The sequence below is a fragment of the Podarcis liolepis genome (genome assembly GCF_965112155.1).
Source record: "Podarcis liolepis genome assembly, chromosome: 6".
Taxonomy (NCBI): domain Eukaryota; kingdom Metazoa; phylum Chordata; class Lepidosauria; order Squamata; family Lacertidae; genus Podarcis; species Podarcis liolepis.
In genome coordinates, this window is record NC_139559.1 from 43434429 (window position 1) to 43461936 (window position 27508).

Below are 27508 nucleotides of genomic sequence, written 5' to 3' on the forward strand. Positions count from 1 at the left end.
ATCCTGTTTATGGACATCTGACTGGACACTGTGAGAACAGGATACTGGATTAGAAGGACCTTTGCCCTGATCCAGCAGATTCTTCTGCTCCCATACACTCCAGCCAGCATGATCAGTGTGGTGTAGTGGTTAAGAGCGGTAGACTCATAATCTGGTGAACCGGGTTCGTGTCTCCGCTCCTCCACATGCAGCTGCTGGGTGACCTTGGGCTAGTCACACGTCTCTGAAGTCTCTCAGCCTCTCTCACCTCACAGAGTGTTTGTTGTGGGGGAGGAAGGGAAAGGAGAATGTTAGCCGCTTTGAAACTCCTTCAGGTAGTGATAAAGTGGGAAATCAAATCCAAACTCCTCCTCCTCTTCTTCTTCTTCTTTTTCTTCAATGGTGATAGGAGCTGTAAAAAGGTAAAGGGACCCCTGACCATTAGGTCCAGTTGTGGCCAACTCTGGGGTTGTGGCGCTCATCTCGCTTTATTGGCCGAGGGAGCCGGCGTACAGCTTCCGGGTCATGTGGCCAGCATGACTAAGCCACTTCTGGCGAACTAGAGCAGCGCATGGAAACGCCGTTTACCTTCCCGCCAGAGCGGTACCTGTTGATCTACTTGCACTTTGACGTGCTTTCGAACTGCTAGGTTGGCAGGAGCAGGGACCGAGCAACGTCGCGGGGATTCAAACTGCCGACCTTCTGATCGGCAAGTCCTAGGCTCTGTGGTTTAACCCACAGCACCACCCACGTCCCTTATAGGAGCTGTAGTCCAGTATTATTTGGAGGGTCACAGGTTCTACTCCTGTGACACAGGAAAGCCTAACAAGACTTGAGAACCAGTTTTCTAACCATGGTTTTGTTAAACCTAGTCCAGGGAAGCAGAGAGTATTCCTGGTTGGGAGATCCTTGTAATTTCTCACTAATTAAGGAATCGTCAGTTGTCCATTTATATGCATGGTTGCAAACCTTTCTAGGCTTCTGGACACATCTAGATTCTTGATGCTGGGGGAACCTTCTCCTCTAGTCACTTCTCTCCCCTTCACCCTAGATCGGCCCCCTCAAAGAGACAAAATACATGCACACAGTTCAGTTTTGCAAGAGAACAATCAGGTAACTGGGACAAACAGCTGGAAGTCCTCAGTAAACAGGTTATATAACTGTTCTCAATTTATAAGTGTAATCAAAAGCAAACTGGTACAGCAAATATAGAATCCTGACTTCTATATGTTATCATTCAATTAAAGAGACTTAAACACTGTAATCTAATTCCACCAGGATCCCAATGGCACTGGTAAAATAAAAAATAATGATAACCATGTTTTCTTAAGTTTGGTTTTTTAATTGTGCCTTTGTTCTAGTAGTGGAATTTGTTGCATGCCAATAATTTTAGATGAATGTCCCAATCACCTGATCACAAGGCACTGAACAGGTAGAAGGGCAAGTGTATGGTATAAAAGGAAGAGAGAAACAATGTTAGATCAGTACAGAGACCAAGATGGCCAAGTTGATGCTTCTTACCGGTAAGTACAAATCTGAAATTCATAAAAAGGTGTAACTTTTCTCTGCTGGTGGAAGAAGCTCATTCTGTAATTCTCATTCTTTACTTTTCCATGCATACTCTATTATTTAAAAGAGAACAGCTTTTAATTAACTGAATGGATTTCAAAATAACTGAGCAAGTTTATTTTATTCTTGCTATTTTATAGCAAAGATTTCATTCGCTACCATATTTCCTTACAAAACCAGAAGTGTTGCTTCCCTCCATTCCATAGTGTGGAGAGAAAGCTTTCTTTGTTCGGGATATTTGGAAATCAGGAATTCCCTCCATTGGAGAATGACCATAGCTCAGTGGAAAAGCACATGCTTTGCATGCAAAGAGTCCCTGGTTCAGTCCCTTGTGTCTCCAGATAAGGTTGGGGAAAATTCCTGGAGACCCAAGTATGTTCCCTGTAATACTGACAACTGAAAATCTTGCAGATTTTTATTCAGTTGTATCAACCCCTTCTTTTCCCACTATTAATTTCAGTTTTTGAAAATTCCTGCATAATACTTAGTAATGAAGTCCATGGATACCTTTGAGGTACAAATTATGGAAGAAAATTAATTATTCCTCCTCCAAGTAGCATGCACAGTGTAAATTATATCTCCATTACAATTCATTTGAAAATTCAAGCAGTTAAAGTGCTTCTATTTAAAATCGTGTTTGAATAACTATATAATATAGCGGTCAATATAAGGCCTACATCAAGGCCTATAAAGTCTTTCATCAAAACAGAAATTGTTTGCCACTCTTCTCAATGTTAAATAGTGATACACTATGATTTCTAAACAACTCATAAAAGTTTATACATATTTAACTTACAAATTATTCCCTTTTTCTTTATAGGTCTGGTGCTCCTGCTGAATGCACAAATAGGTATGGAAAGCAGCTCTTTAAATTAATGTCTAAGTGTCACCTAGTCGCTTCCTGTGTTGGAGTGACAGCCTGGGTGATGGGCCGTTAAGGAAAACAAAGGAAATGGGCTCTATGTGAGGCAGCAAATGGGTGGGCACCTTCCCTCAACTCATAGATAGTTAGAAGGACAAAGCCTGAGTTTAGAGTTGAGTTGCAGTGATGTGACCTAGAGGTAAAGCACCTCTTGAGAGCAATGTTTGATTTCCATTTGAATCCAAGGCTGTAATTTTGGGAGAAACAAGAGCTTCTGTGGGTGTTAATGCTGTGAACCCCTCCATCATAGGTGCAGGTTGCATATATGTGTAAATAAACCCAATATTATAAAAACACCACAGTCTCCACAGTGGCAGGCTGTGGTCTTTTCAGTGGAGCCCATAGCCTTTTGTGGTATTTTGCATTTCTCTAAACGTTGCAACACAGTTCCCAGCTTTCAAAACCATTAAAGGGGATTTTGAAATGCATATTTTGAAAGAAAATATGTTTAGAAAATTAGTGCATTTACATTACACAAAGCAGCATGTGTCTATCTCTAAGAATATTGCAGCAATCCCTCCTAAATATCACAGCAATGAATGCTCTTCTGCACCTACTATAATGACATGCCGAATCTGCAATATATACTAAGACCTGGCAAATATACATGTTTTATTATTGCTGAAGAAAATACACACTTGTCTTTCTTCTCCTCACCCTTCAGTCTTGCTCAATTCCATCTAAACTTTTATTATAACCTGTCCTATTTGTCTTGATAGGTTCTGCCTATGTGCTATCATGCTACTTCACCAACTGGGGCCAATACAGACCAGGCCTTGGGAAATACAAGCCTGACAACATTGACCCTTGTCTGTGTACTCACCTGATCTATGCCTTTGCTGGGATGCGCAACAATGAGATTGCAACCATTGAATGGAATGATGTCACTCTTTATAAATCTTTCAATGGCTTGAAAAACCAGTGAGTATCCATGAATAATGGTCACCCGCCCTTCCCACATTCTGCTTCTGCCTTGTTTATATGAGGCTCAACTGGAACAGAAGGCACTATCATATGCCTTCCTGCCCAGAGGGATCCAATGGCCAGTGTTGTAACCTAGCTGAACCTAGCGCTACATAGAACAAAGAAGCAAGAAAGTTTGAGTACATGTGGAGCTACGATACTACAAGGTTGTCAGCTGATGTTGGGATGCAAACCAATAATAAAACGTGACTCATTCTAGACTACTTGACAGATTGTCTGACATAAGAAAATGGGGTTCAAGATTATAAAAACAAACACAAAATAGATAGCACCAACTCGGGACTCCTTGTTCCAGAAATAGGGTAGATTTAATCTCTGCAATCTCTTCCATGACAGGAATGGGGACCTGAAGACTCTTCTGGCAATTGGAGGCTGGAACTTTGGAACAGCACCGTAAGTTGAAGCAACGCTTGCATACTTCATCCTAGTAATAGAGAAAAGAATGCACATAATAAGTAGGTAATTCTCTTCTACCCTCTTATGGCCACATTACAGATTCACTGCAATGGTTGCCACTCCTGAGACCCGCCAGACCTTCATCAACTCTGTCATCACTTTCTTGCGCCAGTACGAGTTTGATGGGCTGGACTTTGACTGGGAGTACCCTGGCTCTAGAGGCAGCACCCCTCAGGATAAGTCCCTCTTTACTTTATTGGTTAAGGTAAAAACCACTGATTATGTTGTTCTTATTTCACCACCACTACCACCCAGAAAGGGAGAAGCCAGATTGGATAGTTTAGCATCAATTTATCTCTGCCTTTATTCTCCTAACCTAGGGTGGCTAAAACCAAATACTGTGGACCACAACACCCACTGCTCCTGACCGTTGACCATTGCTGGCTAAGTTGATGGGAGTTGTAGTCCACAATAAAGCACACCATATTGCCTACTGCTGCCCTAAAGTCAAGGAAGGAAGTCACTCTCACCAGCAGAGATGAGTGGTCCCGTTGCCATAGCAGCATAACAATAATGCTACATAGGGCTACAACATTTATGCTGCTATCCTACACACAACCACTTGGGTGTAAGCCCTACAGAAGATGGTGGAGCCTGTTTCTAAGTTAGCATGTGTACGACTGTCCCATTACTCAGTTAATAGGTTTTAAAACCTTGCTATCAATAAAAAATTGCCTCAGATTGATGGGGTCTTTATTTTTAATATCATTATCTACAAAAACCAAAACTGGTGAGCATCATTTTGGAAGAGACAGGCTTTCATCTATCTCACACATAAGTGGGCGCCTCTTCTAAAATGGTGCTTCCTGTGACAACACCTAAAACAGGAGTGGGGCAACTTGTGGTCCTCCAGTTGTTGTTTCACTACAGCTCCAATCAGCATAAGCTAGCATGGCCAGTGGTCAGGGATGGTGGTAGACCAACAACATCTGCAGGGCCACAGGTTCCTCACCTCTTACTTTTTTCAAGAAATTTTTATTCATAGGCATTTTTTATAGTCTGAAATTGTCACTTTAATGATTTTGTTGACTAAAATTCATAGGATTGACTCAAAACCCGAACAGTAACAAGAGTGTGGGGCTCTGTCAGAAAATTCACATTTACCTTACTGTTTGCTTTGTAGGAAATGTTGGAAGCCTTTGAGAAGGAAGCCAAACAAGTGAACAGACCCAGACTCATGGTCACTGCTGCTGTTGCTGCTGGTCTTTCCAATATTGAGTCAGGCTACCAGATTCCTGAGCTTGGCCAGTAAGTACAGTATTTTAGGTACTTTGTATCTCTCTCTCTCTCTCTCTCTAAATTTAACTTCTGTCTTTTGTATATGCATAGGTGAAGATACCCTTACAATTAATGTTATTTTGAATCATCTGATGTGTGTCATATTGTTTATCAGTTGCACACTGTGCATTAAAGTCTCATTGGTAAAATCACTATGCCAGCGTCACTGTCATAGAGGCAGCTGCAGTATTAGCATACAGGCTGGTTTTAGGAGAACAGTGTACCTTACAGCCAGTCCTAGTACACAGAGTTACTTCAGGAGACAAGGCAGCCACAGATACTATTTCCTCTGTTGATTACTTTAATAAAGCACCAAAACATTGATAGTGCTATAGATATTCATCCTGAAGGACAAACCTAAGAAGGTTGGCTAAAAAAACCCAATGATCAAATATTCCAAAGTCAAAGTCACAATAATGATCTGTTTTGAAGAGCAAACTGGGCCTGTGATGGGCTTACACTATGGAACTGCATTTATGGGTCTAATTATACATCAAATGCTATCATATATAGTCAGAAAAAAGAATGGTGGTGCTACTGCATAGCAGAAAATGGGCTATGGTCTAGAGAGGTAATGTTTATGGAAGATGAGACTGCAAAAGCCTTAGAAGCATAGAGTTTATTCAACATATTACTAATAGTTGCAAAGAAGAAGAAGAAGAACTGGACAGATACATTTAATCTCCTCACAGGTATCTGGACTATTTCCATGTGATGACCTATGACTTCCATGGCTCCTGGGAGAGATACACTGGAGAGAACAGCCCTCTGTACAGAGGTCCTGCAGACACTGGTGGAAACATCTACTTCAATGTTGTAAGTATAAGTTGAAAGTAGGGCTGGGGGAGACATTTAAAGGTCAATCTGCCTAATTTGCACTTCTTGCAACATGTAAACTGAAATATAGCCATCCCTTGAAATTCACACTTTTCCAAGTATTGCAATGCAATTCTTCAGGAAAATAATGTGTCAAAAGTACATATACTAGAATAAGATGTGCATTAAAAAATAATACGCTAGTGAACATAACATACAAAAAGGCATTGTATTAGGGAAAATTGCTTTGCAAAAAAAATGTGTATAAGGCAAAAGTGCTTGCTTTAATGAAAATCATACGCTGATACGGAAATGTGGAGAACCAAATTTAAGGGTGAAAAAATAAGAAACTGAGAGAGAAAACCTGCAACTGGCAGATTCACTCATCCCAAGCTGGAAGCCTATTTTTACAGGGTGCTTCAAAGCCTGCCAGGAACTAAACCTAAAAAAAAATGAAGAAATTAACATTCCACTTTGATTTGCCTTTGTAGGACTATGCCATGAACTACTGGAAGAAGAATGGGGCCCCAGCTGAGAAACTCATTGTTGGATTCCCAACTTATGGACACACCTTCATCCTCAGTGATCCATCCAACACAGCTGTTGGTGCTCCCACAACTGGCGCTGGGCCTGCTGGACCATACACAAGACAAGCTGGCTTCTGGGCTTACTATGAGGTTTGTTCACTTTTCCCACCACAATCCATTAAAACATTTATTTGCATCACACTATACAGATGAAGAATATAATTCTAAAGATAGGCCAATCAAATAAGAAATCCTACAAAGATGCTACAACTAAATTTTGGCCTAATAGCCTGGAAAATATGCTGTTTGCACAAAACCAGTGGTGCAAAAAATGTTTCTAAAGCTTAGTAGCCAGTGAGATTTTTCTCAGTGCCAGACAGAAAGCGAGAAAAAAATTCCTCCATAGGGATCAAGGGACCATTTTTTGTATGGATATCACTAGCTAGGGCACCTGGGTTTTAGCATTTCTGCTCAAAATTATACTGAGATGAAGTAATGTGGCTAATGCACACTGGTTTTTGGGGTAGGCAGGAATTTCAGGTAACTGAGGACAAGATAATAACTTTTTTCACTGTGCAGCCAGCAAGATATTCTCAACTCTTGATACACATTGTGCCTCCTTTTTAAGCCATGGAGGAAATACTTTATGAAGCCTATGCAGATTTGTGCATTGATACTTTCAGTTCACTTCTCTGCACTATGCGCATAGCATTATGAGACAGCAACCAAGACAGTCCTGCAATGATTTGCAACGTGCCATTTTTGTTTCCTCTGTTAGATCTGCACCTTCCTGAAGAATGGAGCCACTCAAGCTTGGGATGCTCCTCAAGATGTGCCTTATGCCTACAAGGGAAATGAGTGGCTGGGGTATGACAACATTAAGAGCTTCCAGATCAAGGTATGGTACCAATCTCACAAAAGCATACATTCATTCTGGTGCATTAGAATGTCTTGGTAGGTTCATCAAGAGTTTCAAAATCAAGGTATGAGGACTATGGCTGATGTAATGCCACTAAGTACAGCTTTTCTATATAGTAGATTGACTTGGGCATCTTTCTTGGCATCTGACAGGCTGAGTGGTTGAAGAAGAACAACTTTGCAGGTGCTATGGTTTGGTCTCTTGACTTGGATGACTTCACTGGTACTTTCTGCAACCAAGGCAAATACCCCTTGATCACCACCCTGAAGAACGCTCTCGGACTGCAGAGTGCTAGTAAGTAGCAGCAGCAGCAGGAAAAGCTCTCAAAATGACTGTGAAAGCCAAAGTTCCAGCAAAAGTTCATAATGCTGAAAAACAAATCACTGTTACTTATTTTAGAACTAACCTCCAAACTGAGGTACCAAGGTCAGTTAAGTCACTTTTAGGCCTGTTTAGAACATGCTCGATACGTTTCGATATCAATGGTAGCACTTAAAAAAAAAAGAGAATGAGAACAGTTGGATTTGGAAGGTTTCGAAGGGCAAAAAAATACAATGCATTATTAAAGGATGGGGGGGGGGCAACCAAGAAGAATTCACCACACCTATAGAATCAAGGACCGATAAGACTCAGGGAGAAAGGGCTGCTGCAGTCCAGAGTGAAAGAGAAGGTATATTTTGGAGATCATATCACTGGCACTGAATGCAGAACCTATGTATTCATAAATTAAGAACGTTGAAAGCTGCCTTATGCTAGGACAGACTATCAGCCCATCTAGCTCAGTGTCATCTAGACCACAGATCTCAAGGGTCTTTCCCATCACCAGGTTCTGGACCCTTTAAACTAAAAATGCCAAAGGTTGAAGCAGGGACCTCCTGCATAAAAAGCATGTACTCTACCACTGAACTGTAGTTCCTGACCTACTCCACAGATAGCCAAGTAGTTTAGATTTACAGCCACAGGGACCCTCAAGTTCTGGAAGGATTTGAGGTGGACTGTACAACTCATGACCCACCATCTGTGTATGACAGCCAAACAGAGGTTGAATTAACCTTCAGTTCTTGCTACCTGTTTGGAAACAGAAAAAGACAAGTTCTCAAAAAACTGCCAGGCCACAGTTTATAGCTGGTGACCTGCATTCATCTCAATGGATCACAAGTTGTACAGATCTACAGTAGAATGAGAAATCAGAGGTCTTTTAAATAAGATTTTTTAAAGCCTTTTGTTTGTGCTCATGATTGATTGGTGCCCTCTAGATGTTTAGGATTACAATTTCCATCATCCCTGACCATTAGCCAGGCTGGCTGCGGCTGATGGGAGTTGCAGATCAGGAGATCACCTTCTCTAGTCACACTGATGTGGATCACACACTAGGGAGAAAGTACAAGGCAGGTTTTCTTTATGGAAAAAGCCAAACACATGCCATGTAGGCAGAATCCCTTAAATCAAGTTCAGAATGATGTAGAATTCACATTTTGAGCCAGTAGTGGTTATTTGAGAGACGAATCAGCTGAGATGGCTTACCTTCTGCTTCTCTTCCAGGTTGCAAAGCCCCTTCCAAGCCCATTGAGCCAATCCCACCAGCCCCCAGCGGTGGTGGAGGAAGCTCTGGTGGCAGCCCAAGCAGTGGTTCTGGTGGCAGCCCAAGCAGTGGCTCCGGTGGCAGCCCCAGCACTGGAGGCAGTGGATTCTGTGCTAGCAGAGCCGGAGGCCTGTACCCAGACCCAACAGACAAGAACAGCTTTTACCACTGTGTGAACGGCAGGACTTACCTGCAGCATTGCCAGACGGGTCTTGTCTTTGATGCCAGCTGCTCCTGCTGCAACTGGGCATGAAGTGATCAGGTTTTTTAACTCCATAGCCTTCCCAATCCGACATTCCATGTAGCTGTAAAAGTGAAATAAAATTCAGCAAAATCTATGGCTCTTTCCTCTGTGTCAATTTACTTGCATGACATGCAGGCTTTGCTATTCTTTTCACCTGCATCTCCTGCTAGGGCTTGCCGATCAGAAGGTCAGTAGTTCGAATCCCCATGACGGGGTGAGCTCCCATTGCTCGGTCCCTGCTCCTGCCAACCTAGCAGTTCAAAAGCACATCAAGTGCAAGTAGATAAATAGGTACCGCTCTGGCGGGAAGGTAAACAGCGTTTCCGTGCACTGCTCTGGTTTGCCAGAAGCGGCTTAGTCATGCTGGCCACATGACCCAGAAGCTGTACGCCGGCTCCCTCGGCCACTAAAGCAAGATGAGCGCTGCAACCCCAGAGTCGTCCGCGACTGGACCTAACAGTCAGGGGTCCCTTTACCTTTAAAGTTACATAGGAAATGTAGCTCATAATCCAAGGGGAGCTTCCTGTGATACTGGCTTCCTGGTTGACTGTGGAACCAGTACCCATAAAACTATGTTATCCGGCCTTTGCTTTTGGTTACTTGCAAGATTGCCCCATGTGGGTGGTGGCACCCATGTGGCCTCCATGACACTCACAGCCTGCCATCTAGACCTGCAGAGGCTGCATGTACCTGACCCCCAACAGAGGGGGATCCAAAAACACGTGACCCCGCAATGCAAAACAACAACAACAAACCTTCAAAGAAATTTACCTTTCACATAAACTATCATTATCTACATTTTATACAAAAAGTATCGAAGCAACTTAAGAAGCACAAAAAGATAAAATCAACCAACAGTAAAAAATAATAATCTAACGAACAGTCCAGAATACAAAATCTCTAAAATGTTTGTCCAACAACACAATAAGACCAGTCCTACCCCATCCCACCAAAAGGTCAGAACCTAACTTAGCTGCCAAAGGGCTGGGTAAATCAAAAATGTCATAGCCTGGCACCCCAAAACTGACAATGAGATACCAGGCACCACTGAAAACAGGGGGAGGGGGCACTCATGCAATCCGTCATAAAGCAATGTTAAACTATAGCATAAATCAGTGGTTCCCAAACTTTTTTCCAATTGACCACTTGGAAATTAATACAAAGTTCCTAATATACTGATAGGTGAATCAATATGAATTAATCTTCACGACCACATTATATTTTATAGCATCTAGATCTAACATTACACTTGGTAGCCATCTCAGAGGTGTTGCTACCAGAGAAACTAATGAATGCAAAAGTAGAAAATGTGGTGTCAAAGTTAGAAAAGATAGCCCAGCCTTTCACTACAAGGCAAGCCTGTCTATCCAAAAGACCCTACTGACTGACCATGAAATCCTAAAGCACAGAGCAGATCCCTCTTAGAAAGATCTGCTTGATCCCAGACAATTTATTTTATTGGACAAAGCTTTGTAGATATGCAAACTTTTGAGTTATGTAGATTCCCCACCTCAAATTTAACTGTGTTACACAAACTGGCATACTCAGTTGGCCCAAGATAGTTAAAACTGTAGGAGAGGGAAACAACATTGACTTTAGACCTCCAAGCCAGACTGAAGACTTGGATGATGCCTTCCTAGAGCAGATTGCCAAACATTCAAAAAGGAGAGATACAGTAGTTATAGGAAACTTCAACTACCCAATATCTGTTGGAACTCAACTCTATCATGAATGAAAGGTCCAACAAATTCCTCCATTACCTCTCTGACAATTTCATTTCACATAAGATGGAAGAAGCAACAAGAGGATCATCTGTCTTGGATCTGGTCCTCACCAACAGGGAGGAACTGATTCACAAAGTGGAAGTACTGGGAACCTTGGAAGGAGGTAAACATATCCAGGGACGTAGGAAGGGGAGGTGGGGCGGTGGTCTGACCCAGGTGCCATCATGGAGGGGTTGACAAATTATCAAGGAGAAATTACTGCCCTACTAGGGTGGTTCATAAAAAACTTTTTTTAAAAAAGGTCTTATCTTACTACACCAGGGATTATATGGCTATATATGAAATTTCATGCATATCAGTTAATATCTTGACCCTCCTCCACAAAAATAGCTGTTTACTTGGCCATTTCCCTATGTTGTGAAGGCTGAATTTTCAGTTCAGTGGAGCAAGGTCAAGATATTAACTGATATGCATGAAATTTCAGATATAGCTATATAATCCCTAGTTTAGTAAGATAAGACCTTTGGAGCAGGCATTTTTTAAAAAATGTTTTTTATGCACCGCCCTACTGCCCCACCCTCCGCTGGGCTTCCCACCCCCACCTCCAGTCTCCGTTGTTGTGTCTTTATCCATTGTGTGTCCTGGCTGAGGGGAAAAACAGAAGAAGGATGGCCATCGGTCAGGGATGATCTAGTTGAGATTCCTGCATTGCCCCAGGGGTTTGGCTAGATGACCCTCAGGGGTCCCTTCCAACTCTACAATTCTCTGGGGCAGGCTTGTGCAGAGTTTTAGGTACAAGTTGGATGCAAGGGTGCATAGGATTGCAGCCCATCTTATGCACCATCGGCTTGATCCCACTGATCATGATGAGATTAGATTGCTGCTGTGCAGTCCTGTTTTTAAAATAAATGTTTTTCTTTTCAGATAATACAAAGCATGGTGAAACCACAATAAATAAAACCTCCCCTTCAGTAGTTTCAAGCACTACTACAGGTTCCACATAATATCTGTACTGCATTGTTTACTGTGACAGCACCTGCACGTTGGAACTGCCTACCTATTGCAACAAAGCACATGCCTTTGCTAGACTCTTTTCAGGCACCTGCTAAAAGCATTCTACTTTAGGAAAGCATACCTAGATGCTTAGGAAGTTGAAGTAATTTTAATCTTAATATTTTAGCTTTTGTATGTTTTATAGTAGGAGTGTTAATTTTTCTTGATTTTACTGCTGTGGTGTTTTTTTGTTTTTTGTTTTGGTAAACCACTTTGCAGGGGTTTTTTTAAGAAAAAATACTAAATAAATAAACAAACAATAAATATAAATAAAATAACACAAGCCATAACACAATCAATCCTGTTGATTTAAGTTTCTGTTCATAGTCGCCTGCTTGTTATCAGAGGCCCAGAATCCACATTCCTTTGTAAGAAAATATGAAATAATGTAAAACCATTTTTGCAGGCAAAATAAAAATAAAAAATCAATGGGGGGGGTGACAAGAAAGTTTCCGCACTGGGTACCACCTGACCTTCCTATGCCTCTGATCATATCCTCTTGAGTTTCATGACACAGAGGCAAGAGAAATCTGAGTGTTGCGTGCTCAGGCACCACACCACCACCCACCCAGTCTTATAGACTACAGTAACCAGGCAAAAAAACAGTACTTTGGGTCAAATAAAACCACAACTTTTATTGATTACAGGTGTAAGAGGTTTGGCATAGGCATTGTTGACTTCGGGCCTGCCTACCAGAAGTAATTCATTTTAGGGTGAACCTGGAAGCAAGAGAGAGGGAGATGGTTTGAACAACACAGGAAGCCAAACTATGCTTTACCAGAACCATACAGAGCCCCACATTGGGCAAAAGATTCCTGCATTGCAGGGGGTTAAACTAAATGGTCATTGTGGTCCCTTCCAACTCTATAATTCTATATGTGGGCTCTCACAGAGGAGCTCACATTCACTTTGCTATACCAGATTCTTTTTTACACCTGTGCTGAGCTAAGTCAAAATTTAGCTTACTGTGTCATTGGGAATCTAGGTGTCAGGCGTGGGGGATTCTTTCCTCCCCCAGTAGCATCAAGGATCAGGGAAGAAACCAGAAAGTTCATATCTGTCATGCATGAGCCAGTCTCCAAGGGAAGTTTGCAGCCAGCTCCCAGTGAAGGAAGGAGCCAGGAAGAGAGAGGTTTAACTGCAAGACACGGGGATTATAGCCGAGAACCAACTCCCCCACCCTTAGGAATGCCAACTGATAGCAGAGTTGCTGAGTCAGCCACAGCGTGCCAGTGAAGGGCAAATGGCAGGGACTAGAAACGAAAGCAGCTCAGAGAGAGGGAAAGACCATGGAAGTACACTCTCAGAGAATGAGTAAGGGGTGGGAGCTGACCCCCTTAGCCCAGGGTCTAGGCATATGGGGGGTCTTCAAGACAGAATACATCACAAAAGGAAGTCCGGCTGTTCCTGGTCTCACCGGAAACATCCTCCTTAGAAGGGACATCTTTATGAATGGAAGGCTGCGATCGCCACTCCGGTGAAATCTGTTGTTTTTTTGTTTTTGTTTTTTTTTTTTGCAATAAATCTTCCTTTTAATTAACTATGCTCGTTTGTTATCAAGACTCCTGACGTTTATGGTTTTGTTCAGTCAACGTGGTGCAAGACAAAGAATCCAGTCCTTAACTCTATAGTGACATTGCTCACTCTGAGCTCCTCCCCTTCTTTCCCCAGCAACAGTCCTTGGCTATGGGCCTCAGGAGGCAAATGGCGTTGAACCCTTTGCTCTTCAGTTCTAATTGAGCGGCGGGTATGCGGGGATGGTTGCTCTTCTATGCTTTCCAATGACGTCTCTGCTGGCAGGTCTCCCCCTCCCCCTCCTTCTCCTAACACCTCATAACCTGGCAGCTCTGAGTTCTACTGTAATTTAATCCTGTCTCCCTCTTCTCTTGAAACTACTGGAGGGGGGCGATCCCCCCCACTCCCACTCCTCCTCCTCTGAGGGAAGCAGAGGAGAAGGAGGGGGCCAGCCCTCCTCTTCAGTCCAGTCCCTGACATTAGGTTTCTTCCTAACCATGAGCTGTTGCCAAGGTTTGTTCTTGACTGCAGCTCACAGTCAGCGATGAGAGAGATTAATCACAAGCCCAGTTGCAGAAAACAGCTCTTAGCATCCTTAGCCATTGGCCATGCACCCGGTGGGAGTTGTCGTCTGAAACGTCTGAAGGGCACCAGGTTGGGGAAATAAATAAATAAAAAATTAAAATTATCCAGTAGCACCTTAGAGACCAACTAAGTTTGTTCAAGGTATAAGCTTTCGTGTACATGCACACTTCTTCGGACACGCTGAAACGGAAGTCACCAGACCCTTATATACAGTGGGAGGGTGGGGTGGATTTTTTCTCAGAAGGGTAGTAGGATTGACTCAATGGTATGGTAAACCTGTTGATGACTGTTAACAACTGCAATTAGTCCTACAGGAAAAAGCAAGGGATAGTATGCAGATGACCAAAAATAGCTTTAGCATATGTAATGAGACAAGAATCCAATATCTCTTGGATTTTCAGTTTAGTAATAAGTTGTAATTCAGCAACTTCTCTTTCAAGTTGGCAATAAACCCAGATGCCAACTTTGCTGCCACATGCACCCAGACAACACCATCACTGGACCCAACAACATCAAACATGCCATCTCAGGCCTATTTAATTGTTCATCTTCTAACATTGTGTATGCCATCAAATGCCAGGAGTGCCCTTCAGCTCTCTATATTGGACAAACAGGCCAAACCCTACACCAAAGTAATCACAAGACAGAGAAGCCAGGAGGAGAACACTTCAGTCTCCCAGGACATTGAATACAGGATCTCAAAGCAGCTGTCTTACTACAAAAGAATTTCAGAAATAGACTTGAAAGAGAAGTTGCTGAATTATAACTTATTACCATACTGAACAGTGGAAGACAGAAGTGCCTGGCGTGCTCTGGTCCATGGGGTCACAAAGAGTCGGACATGACTAAACGACTAAACGACAACAACCATACTGAAAACTATGGAGAGACCTGGTCTGAATAGGAGCAGGGCCAGGGCGGGAGAGTGCTAGAGTCCTGTCTAGTCAAATTGCGTGGGATCAATTCCAATCTGTTACCTCCGAGGATGTGGACAGGCTGCTTGGACGAGTGAAACCAACCACCTGTCTCCTTGATCCTTGCCCATCCTGGCTTATAAAAGCTAGCCGGGAAGGGCTGGGTGATGGGCTTCATGGGGTGGTGAATGCTTCCCTCCGTGAGGGAGCCTTCCCAGACCCGCTGAAAGAGGCGGTTATTAAACCGCTTCTTAAAAAACCATCTTTAGATGCGGCCACGATGGCCAACTATCGCCCAGTCTCAAATCTTCCATTCTTGGGCAAGGTGATTGAGCGAGTGGTTGCTGAACAACTCCAGGCACGCCTGGAAGAAGCGGACCATTTGGATCCCTTCCAGTCGGGATTCAGGCCTCATCACAGGACTGAAACTGCCTTGGTAGCACTGGTTGATGATCTCCGGCGGGCTAGGGACAAAGGTGAGAGCTGTTTCCTAGTTCTGCTGGATCTCTCAGCGGCGTTTGATACCATCAACCATAACATCCTTCTGGACCGTCTTGAGGGGCTGGGAGCTGGGGGTACTGTCATACAGTGGTTCCGCTCCTTCCTCCTGGGCCGTGTTCAGAAAGTGGTGGTGGGGGATGAGTGTTCAGACCCCTGGGCTCTCACTTGTGGGGTGCCTCAGGGTTCTGTCCTCTCCCCCATGCTTTTCAACATCTACATGCAGCCGCTGGGAGAGATCATCAGGGGGTTTGGGCTGGGTGTTCATCAGTATGCGGATGATACCCAGCTGTACCTCTCTTTCAAATCAGAACCAGTGAAGGCGGTGACGGTCCTGTGTGAGTGTCTGGAGGCGGTTAGAGGATGGATGGCGGCAAACAGATTGAGATTGAATCCTGACAAGACAGAAATACTGTTTCTGGGGGACAGGAGGTGGGCAGGTGTGGAGGATTCCCTGGTCCTGAATGGGGTAACTGTGCCCCTGAAGGACCAGGTGTGCAGCCTGGGAGTCATTTTGGACTCACAGCTGTCCATGGAGGCACAGGTTAAATCCGTGTCCAGGGCAGCTGTGTACCAGCTCCATCTGGTACGTAGGCTGAGACCCTATCTGCCCGCGGACTGCCTCGCCAGAGTGGTGCATGCTCTGGTTATCTCCCGCTTGGACTACTGCAATGCACTCTACGTGGGGCTACCTTTGAAGGTGACCCGGAAACTACAACTAATCCAGAATGCAGCAGCCAGACTGGTGACTGGGAGCGGCTGCCGAGACCATATAACACCGGTCTTGAAAGACCTACATTGGCTCCCAGTACGTTTCCGAGCACAATTCAAAGTGTTGGTGCTGACCTTTAAAGCCCTAAACGGCCTCGGTCCAGTATACCTGAAGGAGCGTCTCCACCTCCATCGTTCTACCCGGACACTGAGGTCCAGCACCGAGGGCCTTCTGGCGGTTCCCTCACTGCAAGAAGCCAAGTTACAGGGAACCAGGCAGAGGGCCTTCTCGGTAGTGGCGCCCTCCCTGTGGAACGCCCTCCCACCAGATGTCAAAGAGAACAACAACTACCAGACTTTTAGAAGACATCTGAAGGCAGCCCTGTTTAGGGAAGCTTTTAATATTTGATGTATCACAGTATTTTAATATTCTTTTGGAAGCCGCCCAGAGTGGCTGGGGAAACCCAGCCAGATGGGCGGGGTATAAATAATAAATTATTATTATTATTATTATTATTATTTATATATAAAGCTATTCTTGGTCATCTGTATACTATCCCTTGCTTTTTCTGTAGGACTAATTGCAGTCGTTAACAGTCATCAACAGGTTTACCATACCATTGAATCAATCACCCATCTCCTACTACCCTTCTGAGAAAACACCCACCCTCCCACTATATATAAGGGTCTGGTGACTTCCGTTTCAGCGTGTCCGAAGAAGTGTGCATGTACACGAAAGCTTATACCTTGAACAAACTTAGTTGGCCTCTAAGGTGCTACTGGACAATTTTTTAATTTATTTTGACTGCGTCAGAGCAACACGGCTACCTACCTGTATCTAGAACCAGGTTGGGGAAGATTTTCATAGAGTACAGTCGACTCACAACTTACATTCATTTAACTTGCATCATCAGAGTTTTAAGCACTTGGTTGCCAGCCAGTTGACATGGCACAAATTAAACTCACGCAAGGCAAAGAGCTTAAAAGTTCTTTCCACAGCAGTGGGCAAACCTGATGCAGAAAGAGCTTTAAGCTCTTTGCTTTGCTTAAGATGCTCTGGGAGGCTCTCTGCCTTGTGGGGGCAAGGCTTGCTTGGCACAATGGCTTCGAAAAGGTAGGGTTTCTTGCCTGGGGGCAGTTCCAGGGTTGGTTTGACTATGCACAATTTTGGCTTGAAGCACCATCCCCAGAACATAACCCTCACGTGCGTTGTGCATCAACTGTATAACAAAGAGATTTCATATTAAAGACGTAAAGCTTTAATCTTTAATATTCTTATTTAATAATCTTTAATAATCTTTAATATTCCAAATGCTAAAGAATTCTTAAAATGCAAAATGAAAGTCACCTATAAAGAGACATTGTTCACATTCACTACAGTGCTTTCACATGACCGTTCCCTAAAAAGAACTATGTTATCTGGGCTTTTTTTATTAAGTCACCAAAAAATAATTGTAGTTTATGCGGACAATAAAAGAACTAAAATGAGTACAATAGGAATCGTAATAAGGAAAAATACTGGTGCTGCCCAGAGGTTAAAGGCCAGTAACATGACAAGGAGAAAAGGGACTAGGAACCAATATTTGGCTGAATTGAAGCACTGTGTAAACAATGGTATTTCACTGGTCACTTATGACTAGTACCACATATATTTGTTTGTCTGTGATTTCATAAGGTCCTGGCCCACAGAACTGCAAGCACCACAGCAGCTGTGCACCTGCACTTGGAAGCCATTGGGCCTCCAAAAGCTGGAGCCTCTGATGACCTTCTTAGGGGTGTCACAAGTGCAAATTTGATAAAAGGGTTTCAAATGTAAGCTATGATGCTGGTGGATATCTCCAATAAAGGTTATTAATAAATGTCTTGTTGACATTTTGATAGTGGCTTTGTTGTAGCAGCACAGAACACTGTGCAGCAATGTCATGACATTGCACCAAATGAATACAGGACATTGGATTGATTTCACTGGATGACCCTAAAGTTCAGGAATTTTTATTGTTTTCCAGGACTCCACATTCATAAATATTCTTAAATAAAAGACAGCAAATCACTGAACACTTTCTGCATGTGTGTCAAATGATATTACAAGGAAATAACACTTAAAGATTCACATAAACCAAAATTAACTTTGGAATAATTTCCAGTAGCATATGTGCAAGAAATAAAAGTAAAGATTTCTATGCAGATGACCTAGACTGGTTTTCTAACTTTCCAAATACCATCATACCAGTTTGTATCTTTAAACTGATTGCTGTTAATTGCTAACTGAGATAAATTGGACTTAAGTATGATGAAGTCCTCTGGATCCCACCCAAATGTAGGATTTCAGTATGAGTGAACATAAATCCAAATATTTTATTACAACGGGGCCCCAGACTGATTATAGTAAAAATAAGTGCTTGAAATGCATCCACTAATTGTAAATGCCATTTCACTATTAACTTTTCCCTTAAAGAGTTTGACCAGAGTCATTGTAGAAGTTTGTGTCCCTTAAGAGCAGAGGAACCAAGCTCTGAGTCTTTGTAGAGGCAAAGGCCAACTGATCACAAGAAAATCAGTGGCTGAATAGAGCAAGGACATCAAAACTGTGACTCCACAAAAGCTGGCAGTGCCAGCAAACCAGATAGATACGCAAAACCTTGTTGGGTCTCCCTGCCTTACAGTTCACTTTGAAATAATTTTATCTATCGTCATTCTCTCCACTAACATTCCACAGTCATATTCCTTGAAACACTGTTTACACAGCAAGCCAAACACTGTTATAACAATTAGAAGCATTAATAGCCACTATCAACTCCATACAGATTAGAGCAAACACGTTCCCAAACAGGCTTTATGTCTATGAGGCTATTATTGTAGCTTTGTCATTTCCATAATGGCAGCAGGTTTACATAATCCGCTGTAGGAAAATAACGGCAAACTGCAGAGGTGAGATGGAAATATCTATTTATTAATCCATTAACTACCAATTAGCTTTGTCAAAAAGTCGATTTGGTTATCTTTTCTGATAAGGAGCCATGTGATTAAATAAGGATGTCGTCTATAAAAGGCAGTTGAGAATTATGGAAAAGTGGTACACAGATCAACCATGGCCAAGTTGATTCTCCTTACCGGTAAGTCTATAATGACCACTTTATGTCTATACATTGTGTTATTGAGTTTTATTCTTAAACACTGTAATGAATGGGCCAGTCTGAAACGTGACTGAGGCTGCAATCCTATCAAGAGTTAGTTGGGAGAAAGCTGCATTAATGAGACCTACTTCTGAGTAGGGATGGAGGGGAAATTCGATTTTGTTTGCAGTTTATTGACTACCTAGTCTGCATTTCTCAAACCAATATACAAACTGAAAAACGGCTATGCTTCGAAATGCACTCTTTTCCAAATTTTGTGATGCAGTTTGCCAACCAAACAAAAATGCATATATTAAGGGGAAATGTGCATAAGACCACATATATTAGTGAAACTAACATCCAAAACTGCATATTAGGGGAAATTGCTTGTTTTTCCTTGGGAGGGAAAAATCTCAGAGCCATTATTAAATGCAAAACATTCTTGGCTTCATCATTTATTTGAATGCTTTTTATTTTTAAGTCCATATGACTGGACTCTCTTACACACACATATCTACCTCAATGGCTTATTTCTTTACTCTTTATTTCCTTCGTAGGTCTGGCGCTTTTGCTGAATGCTCAGCTGGGTAAGTAATAAACAGGTAGAGGGAAAGCAATTGAGCTGTGTTGAGCATCTCCTATGCCACTAGTGCCACTTTCAGGAGTTTATTTTGGGAGATAAACAAACATACACCAAATAAATAAAATGTTTAAAAAATGGATCTGCCTGTCCTATAGCATTAAGATAACGAGATAATTTCTGAGTTGAATTCATGTTCTCTCCCTTTACATGGTAATGTGCATTCCTTCATTTATTTCAAAACACCCTGTTGGGGTTTTTTGGGTGAGGAGTTCTTGCTTATTCTTCTGAATGAGGCCCAAGACTCTGTCCCAAATCCTGTCCTGTAATTATTATTATTATTATTATTATTATTATTATTATACCCCGCCCATCTAGCTGGATTTCCCCAGCCACTCTGGGTTCATTGTGGAACATATCCTACTACTATCACAACTTTTCTCTTAACCATAGGCTCTGCCTACCAGCTGACATGCTACTTTACCAACTGGGCCCAGTACAGACCAGGCCTGGGAAAATTCAAACCTGACAACATTGACCCATGCCTGTGTACCCAGCTGATCTATGCATTTGCTGGCATGAAGAACAACGAGATCGCTACCATTGAGTGGAATGATGTGACCCTTTACCAATCTTTCAACGGGCTGAAAAACCAGTAAGTTGCCTGATGACAAGTTGGTTCTACTTTATTTTCTTAAATTGCCTGCAGATCATTTTCTGCAGAGTGCCTCTCTGAAAACATCTGCATGATTGGTAGCAAATGCCTGATATTATACAGTATAAGGCAGGAAACCACAGGGCTTCTCTTGTGAAGTTGTTGCAGTAAGATACGACAAATCTAGAATGTACCAAGCAGCACAAGACCTGTTTCAGGTACAAACACATTTATATACAAATTCCAGTGAAAGATGTTGTATATCTTTTTTTCCTTTTCTTTTTTAAAATGCAACTTTGTTATCTGAAAGACCCACATAGAGCAGTTCTGCATGGAGTACATTGCAGTATTCTGAATGTGAGGTTAGCACAACGTGTACTATTATAGTCAGGTAGCTATCCTGGTCTAGGAAATGCTGTATCTGGCAGACCAACCATAGCTGGGAATACGTCCTCCTAGCTACTGAGGCCACTTGAGCCTCTAGTCAAAATGATGGCTCTAGGAGCACCCCCAAGCTATGCACCTGTTCCTTCGGGAAGTGGAACTTCATTCTGAACAGGCCATCTACACAATTCCCAGACCCAGAAACCACCCACCATCAGTACCTCTATCTTATCAGGATTCATTCTTCGTTATGTTTATGTTAACATGCCAGTAACACTGTCCTCCAAATCCCATACAGATGTCAAAAAGCATGGGAGACAGAGTAGAACTCTATGAACTAGACAACATATTAACAGAACTGATCTAGGAATCAGTGATATCAAATGCCACATAGAATCAATAGGGTTGCAATTCTCCTTGTCTATCACCTAATATAATCAGACAGGGTGGCCAAGGCTATTTCAGTGGAAACTAGACTGAAATGGGTCTAAATAATCAGCTTTCTTGAAAGCAGAATGATTTCTCACTGGTCCAAGAAAAAGGAGCAGAACAAACAAACAAAAATGGTTATTTGAATAGCCTTATATGAGATGTGTCACAGTCAATATTTTTATAGCACAATAGTGTCCCTTCTGCCCAAGGAAAAGTAATCATCAGGGGATGCTGAATAAAAAAAATACAGAACTGAACTTAATCTCTCTTACTCCTTTTTTTCAAGGAATGGACAACTCAAGACTCTCCTGGCTATTGGAGGCTGGAACTTTGGAACAGCTCCGTAAGCACCATAACATTTTTCTTGGGTCAATTCAGTGATGGGGTTTGACTCAAGGACTTGAAGTCTGAATTATCATAACCTTAATTTGAGATCTGAAAGGAATTGGCTCACAAGTCAACTGATGATACGGGAGGTTTTTATCTCCCCTGCAGATTGGATTTGGCTTATTTGAACCATTTACAATTATTTGATTTTTGGTACCTGACTATGGAATCCCTGGTGTATAAATTTGGTGACCATTTTCACAATTGTGACAGCTGCTTTGGGGTGGGTGGGTTGCTGTATCTTGAGATTTGGCATTGTATTGGGTAGTCCATTGCAACTTTTTATCAAGTCTTTTCTTGCTGAGTGGAGTGAGTGCTGGTTGTAGTTATTTCTCCTAATCCTCCACTTCTCTGGTTCTTGCCTAGATTCAATGCAATGGTTGCCACTTCCGCAACTCGTCAGACTTTCATCAACTCAGTCATCAAATTCCTGCGCCAGTATGAATTTGATGGGCTGGACTTTGACTGGGAGTACCCTGGCTCTCGAGGCAGCACTGCTCAGGATAAGGCCCTCTTTACTGTTCTAGTTAAGGTAAGCTAGAGATGGTGCTGTGGGTAGGGCAGCTAATGGGAGGCAGAGCCAGGTCACTATAGGCGGAGTCAACGTACTCTGGTTTTCTCTCTATCCCCCTACCTTGCAAAACATACTGTGGACAATTAAGCAATTCCCGTACACAAGCATGAGATATTTAAGTCACCTAGGAAGAAAGCTGGACACCTGGAAATTTTACATATCTAAGGGTAAAACTGCCCATCAAATACATAGATGTACCTGCAATTTTTCAGTTTTATATATACCAAGGAAGATGGGCAGAAAAGACTCCCTGAATAAATTGAATGTTATGAATATGACTGCATGGGACACAGGACTGCTGCACTCTAGCTTCCTATTTTATGTTGCAGGAAAAATAAGAGTACTGACCCACCATGTCCTAGTGACTACCTACCTGCAGCCCCTCAGATGTTTCAGCTGCCACTTTGCTATTGACTCTCTCAATGTCTGTGCTTATCAAATGAAGCAGGGGTTTCCTCCTTAGAGTGGGAGGGTAATATACAGCATGATGCAGAAGTAATTGCTATAGCTCTTCTTCTCTTTCATAGGAAATGCGGGAAGCCTTTGAGCAGGAAGCCCAACAATCCAACAAGCCCAGGCTCATGGTCACTGCTGCTGTGGCTGGTGGACTTTCCAACATTGAGTCAGGCTATGAAATTCCTCAGCTGGGCCAGTAAGTATACTGTACTGCAGATGTACTTCAGCTACTGCTTAGAGGTGCCTGGCAGGTGCATACTGAGTGAGCAATGGATAAAGAGATATCACCCTTTTCTACCTCAATAAAGCAAAAGGGTAGCTGGGCAGGTCTGCTCTCTCTTCCTAAACTCCATCTTAACACAGATCTTTGCTTTGCTCTCAGCTTGATGAAGAGTTCTAGAGAACTCAAAAGCTTGCTCACTATTTTGTGACATTTGGCTGACCCAATAAAGATATTGCCCTACTTATGGATTTTGGGCTTTTTCTGCACAGAATTTAGAAGACCAGCTATAGATTATCCTTATCAATATCACAATTCTAATTGTCAACCTGGTAAGATAGCAAATTGGCCACAAATGAACCCATCTCTGAATACCTATGTACCTACCTTCCAAACAGGTACCTGGACTATTTCCATGTGATGACCTATGACTTCCATGGCTCCTGGGAGGGATACACTGGAGAGAACAGCCCTCTGTACAGAGGTCCTGCAGACACAGGCGGTAACATCTATTTCAATGTTGTAAGTATATTTCAGAAGCTTTGTCACTAACAGCTAAATCAGCTTTCCTCAACAAAGGAAATAAAGCTGACCCAAAATGTTCTGATTAGAGGGCAAGGGAACCAGAAACAAAGAGATTGGCTTTAAATAAGGAACTTCGCTCAAGGAAACTTCCAACTATGTCTTTGGAGACATTTTAGCACTGTGTTTTCCTTATAGGAATATGCCATGAACTATTGGAAGAACAACGGTGCCCCAGCTGAGAAGCTCATTGTTGGATTCCCAACTTATGGACACACCTTCATCCTTAGCAACCCATCCAACACAGCTGTTGGTGCTCCAACATCTGGGGCTGGACCTGCTGGACCATATACAAGACAAGCTGGCTTCTGGGCTTACTATGAGGTATGTGCCACAAAGTTATGTCCGTGAGAAATTAGGGGCAGATTTTGTTATCTCAACAAGATAGGGGATGAGATGAGGATTAAGCAAGCGTCTGTTTTGGAGATCATTGTACTCAGTCTGAAGGAAAAGGTATGTAGCATGGGGTGCTCCTAGATCTATCACAATTGCTTCCATGGCAAGAAATGTCTTAGGCCAGCTTCATCTACTATGTCAGCTACAGCTATTCTTGGTCACAGTAACCCATGGGCTGAAAAACTCAAGACTGGATTTTTACTGTAATGTGTTGTAAGTGGGGCTGCCTTTGATGTTGGTTTGGAAGGTGCAATTAGGGGCTGCCTATTGCAAAAGAACTCCACTATGCTATATAAGCAAGTTAAAGGTGCCTACCTTGACATACATGGCCTTATACATCTCAGGACCTAGATACCTGGTGGAGCATCTTCTCCCAGAGACCCACCAATGAACTATGATCTATGGGGGAGGGCAAGAAAGATATAAAATAAAGTAAAACATCATGCAGTGAATGCCTGTCCTGAGCTTCCCTTTTTTCTAGGGGATAAAAAGCTTATGGTTCAGCAGAGGCTAGGGTGGGACGAACACTTAGAAAAGTCTCAATTTGTTATGGGTCAATTGCTGGACCGTTTCTTAGCATGAAATAGTACTGCAAATAATTTTATTATTATTTTATAGTCATTTCATGAAATTAGATATTGCTATTGTTATATGATTTCATGCAAGAATAAACTAGTTAACTGCTATGATACCACAAGGTTACTGTTCTGGAATTATGCATTCCAAAAGTGTTAATAGCCAACTTCTCAAGCAACTATATTTTTAAAAATAGAAGAACACAGACAAAAAATATTTCATAACTCAAATCTACAAAAACAGCAGTACAAGATAAACTCAAATTAAATATAAGATTGCTGTAGGTTACTGGCAGTAACTGTGTTTATTTTTTAATTTATACAGTGCTTATTGCAGCATTAGGTGCAATAAGAACTGTGTCAAACAAACATTTCCAAATAACCCTTAGTTTTTCTGTTTGAAGGCAACATATGAAATCTGAGTTCGTGCTAAAATTGTTTTAAATTTCTTTCCTGGGAGCTAAAACCTGACTAGCTTTGTTCTTGACACTCTCCTTAATGTGCATTACAGATTCAAGCAATGGAGGCATAAGATCAGAGGAATCTTCTGACAAAGAGAAACAGCTTTAAAATCATGTTTAAAAACTAATAAGTCAGTTATAGCACAAAGCATCTCCTCCCCCAGCCCTGTGGCAAGCTATTTTTCAAGCATGTAAGCTGGTAATATCGTGTGTCTGCTCCCTTCCAGATCTGCACCTTCCTGAAGAATGGAGCCACTCAAGCTTGGGATGGTCCTCAAGATGTCCCTTATGCTTACAAAGGCAATGAATGGGTGGGCTATGACAACATCAAGAGCTTCCAGATCAAGGTATGGTACCCATCTCACAAAAGCATACATTCATTCTGGTGCATTAGAATGTCCTGGTAGGTTCAAGACTGGTTTTTTTGTTTCTTTCTTCAAAGGCTGAATGGCTGATGAAGAACAACTTTGGAGGTGCCATGGTTTGGGCCATTGACTTGGATGACTTCACTGGAACTTTCTGCAACCAAGGCAAATACCCCTTGATCACTGCCCTGAAGAATGCCCTTGGTCTTCAAAGCACCAGTAAGTACCAGCAACAAGACGCTTTCTCAAATTAACATTTGCATAAATGGCAATACAGTCATGTCTCAGTAATGCTAATAATAATAAAAAACAACCACTTTTCTTAAAACACATACAAATGGTTCGAGCATGGAAAAAGCAGCATCATGCACATTCTGGATTAAGATTAGAAAAATGAGAAACTAAGAGAACAGAAACTGGCAGGTCCCCTGGTTCAGCAGAGCATGGGAACTAAGGGATTCAGCCAAAGGCTTCACAAAAAGGTGAGCTTTGAAGGAGGTTTTGGAGGGAGATGGGAGAGGTGGCATCATGCAGTTTTCAAGCAAACAAAGCAGCAAGAGAGAAAAGACTAAAGCAATGACAGGCAACAATACCTTCTGCTTTTGTGAAACTGATCTTGGAAACTATAGCCTAGCACAGAAGTCAAGTTTAGTAGTCACCCTACCCATTGTTTTTAGACCTTTTAGTAAATGCATTTTTGTTCCACCAAGGTCTTACCATTTCAAGAGGTTCTGACTATAATTAAATTAAATAACGACTAATTAGGGACAAAGGAAGAATACGTGCAATACTGATCCTGTCTTCTTCTTCTTCTTCTTTGGCGATCACTCGTAGCCGAGTAAGATTGTCTTCCATAAACACGGTTTTAACAATGAGTTCGTAAGTGACTGTGGAGGCCAATTCTGGACCCACACGTCCTTCCACAGTGGGGACATTGGTTTCCAGGTGGGAGTTGATCGCGATGTGGATTTTCCAAGTGTGCCTTCCTCTTAGCACGTTTCTCCCTTGCATCTTGAGTTTGAATGTCTTCAAAGCCCATGACACCTTTGGTAAATGCTGTTCTCCAACTGGAGCGCTCGCAGGCCAGTGTTTCCCAGTTGTCTGTGTTTATACTACTTTTTTTAGATTTGCCTTGAGACAGTCTTTAAACCTCTTTTGTTGACCACCAGCATTACGCTTTCCATTTTTAAGTTCGGAATAGAGTAGTTGCTTTGGAAGACGATAATCAGGCATCCGCATAACATGACCAGTCCAACGAAGTTGATGTTGAAGAATCATTGCTTCTGATCCTGTACTGATCCTGTACATCTAAGTGTGTGATGCTTTTTTTCTATTTCAGGCTGTACCGCTCCTGCCCAACCCAATCCTCCAATCACAGCTGCTCCTAGTGGTGGAGGAAGTGGCAGTGGAAGCTCTGGCAGTGGAAGTTCTGGCAGTGGCAGCAGTGGTGGTAGCGGTTTCTGTGCTGGCAAAGCCAATGGTCTGTACCCCGTGGCCAACAACAGAAATGCTTTCTGGCACTGTCTGAATGGAGTCACCTATGAGCAGAATTGCCAGGCTGGCTTGGTCTTTGATACAAGCTGTGAATGCTGCAACTGGGCATAAAACCAAATTATCCAGCTCTTACCTAGGCTTTTCAGTTTAAACTCATGGCAGAAAATTAAGAAATAAAAGCGTGCAAGTTAAACCCTAGTGTGTTCATCTCCTTCATTATAATGTTTTGGTATTACCTAGTTATTTCTTTAGGTAAAGGTAAAGGGACCCCTGACTGTTAGGTCTAGTCGTGGCCGACTCTGGGGTTGCGGCACTCATCTCGCTTTACTGATCGAGGGAGCCAGCGTATAGCTTCCGGGTCATGTGGCCAGCATGACTAAGCTGCTTCTGTCGAACCAGAGCAGCGCACTGAAACGCCGTTTACCTTTCCGCTGGAGCGGTACCTATTTATCTACTTGCACTTTGATGTGCTTTTGAACTGCTAGGTTGGCAGGAGCAGGGACCCAGCAACGGGAGCTCACCCTGTCACGGGGATTCAAACCGCCGACCTTCTGATCG

At 42.5% G+C, this 27508-nt stretch overlaps 1 protein-coding gene across 2 annotated transcripts; it reads left to right on the forward strand.

Annotated features, from left to right (window-relative positions):
• The first annotated feature begins 1429 nt into the window (after positions 1-1429).
• On the forward strand, positions 1430-27143 carry LOC310709392 (acidic mammalian chitinase-like). 2 transcript variants are annotated; one of them, XM_083509007.1, is made up of 11 exons: positions 1430-1502; positions 2369-2398; positions 3190-3391; positions 3791-3847; positions 3950-4115; positions 5034-5158; positions 5881-6004; positions 6496-6681; positions 7310-7429; positions 7603-7744; positions 8993-9370. In XM_083509007.1, exons 1-11 carry the CDS (start codon positions 1478-1480, stop codon positions 9283-9285), a joined length of 1470 nt encoding a protein of 489 aa, XP_083365133.1. In that variant the 5' UTR covers positions 1430-1477; the 3' UTR covers positions 9286-9370. The 2 variants fall into 2 exon arrangements, with proteins under 2 accessions (XP_083365133.1, XP_083365134.1); XM_083509008.1 differs by lacking the exons at positions 1430-1502; positions 2369-2398; positions 3190-3391; ... (6 more) ...; positions 7603-7744; positions 8993-9370 and adding exons at positions 19282-19389; positions 19947-19976; positions 20423-20624; ... (6 more) ...; positions 25534-25675; positions 26796-27143.
• Positions 27144-27508: the final 365 nt, after the last annotated feature.

Excerpts from the sequence above, each read along its gene's own strand:
- LOC310709392 (XM_083509007.1), top strand. The coding sequence starts at position 1,478 with ATGGCCAAGTTGATGCTTCTTACCG. Across the intron at positions 2,399-3,189 it reads CCTGCTGAATGCACAAATAG|GTTCTGCCTATGTGCTATCA; the intron begins GTATGGAAAGCA and ends TTGTCTTGATAG. Across the intron at positions 3,392-3,790 it reads TTCAATGGCTTGAAAAACCA|GAATGGGGACCTGAAGACTC; the intron begins GTGAGTATCCAT and ends CTTCCATGACAG.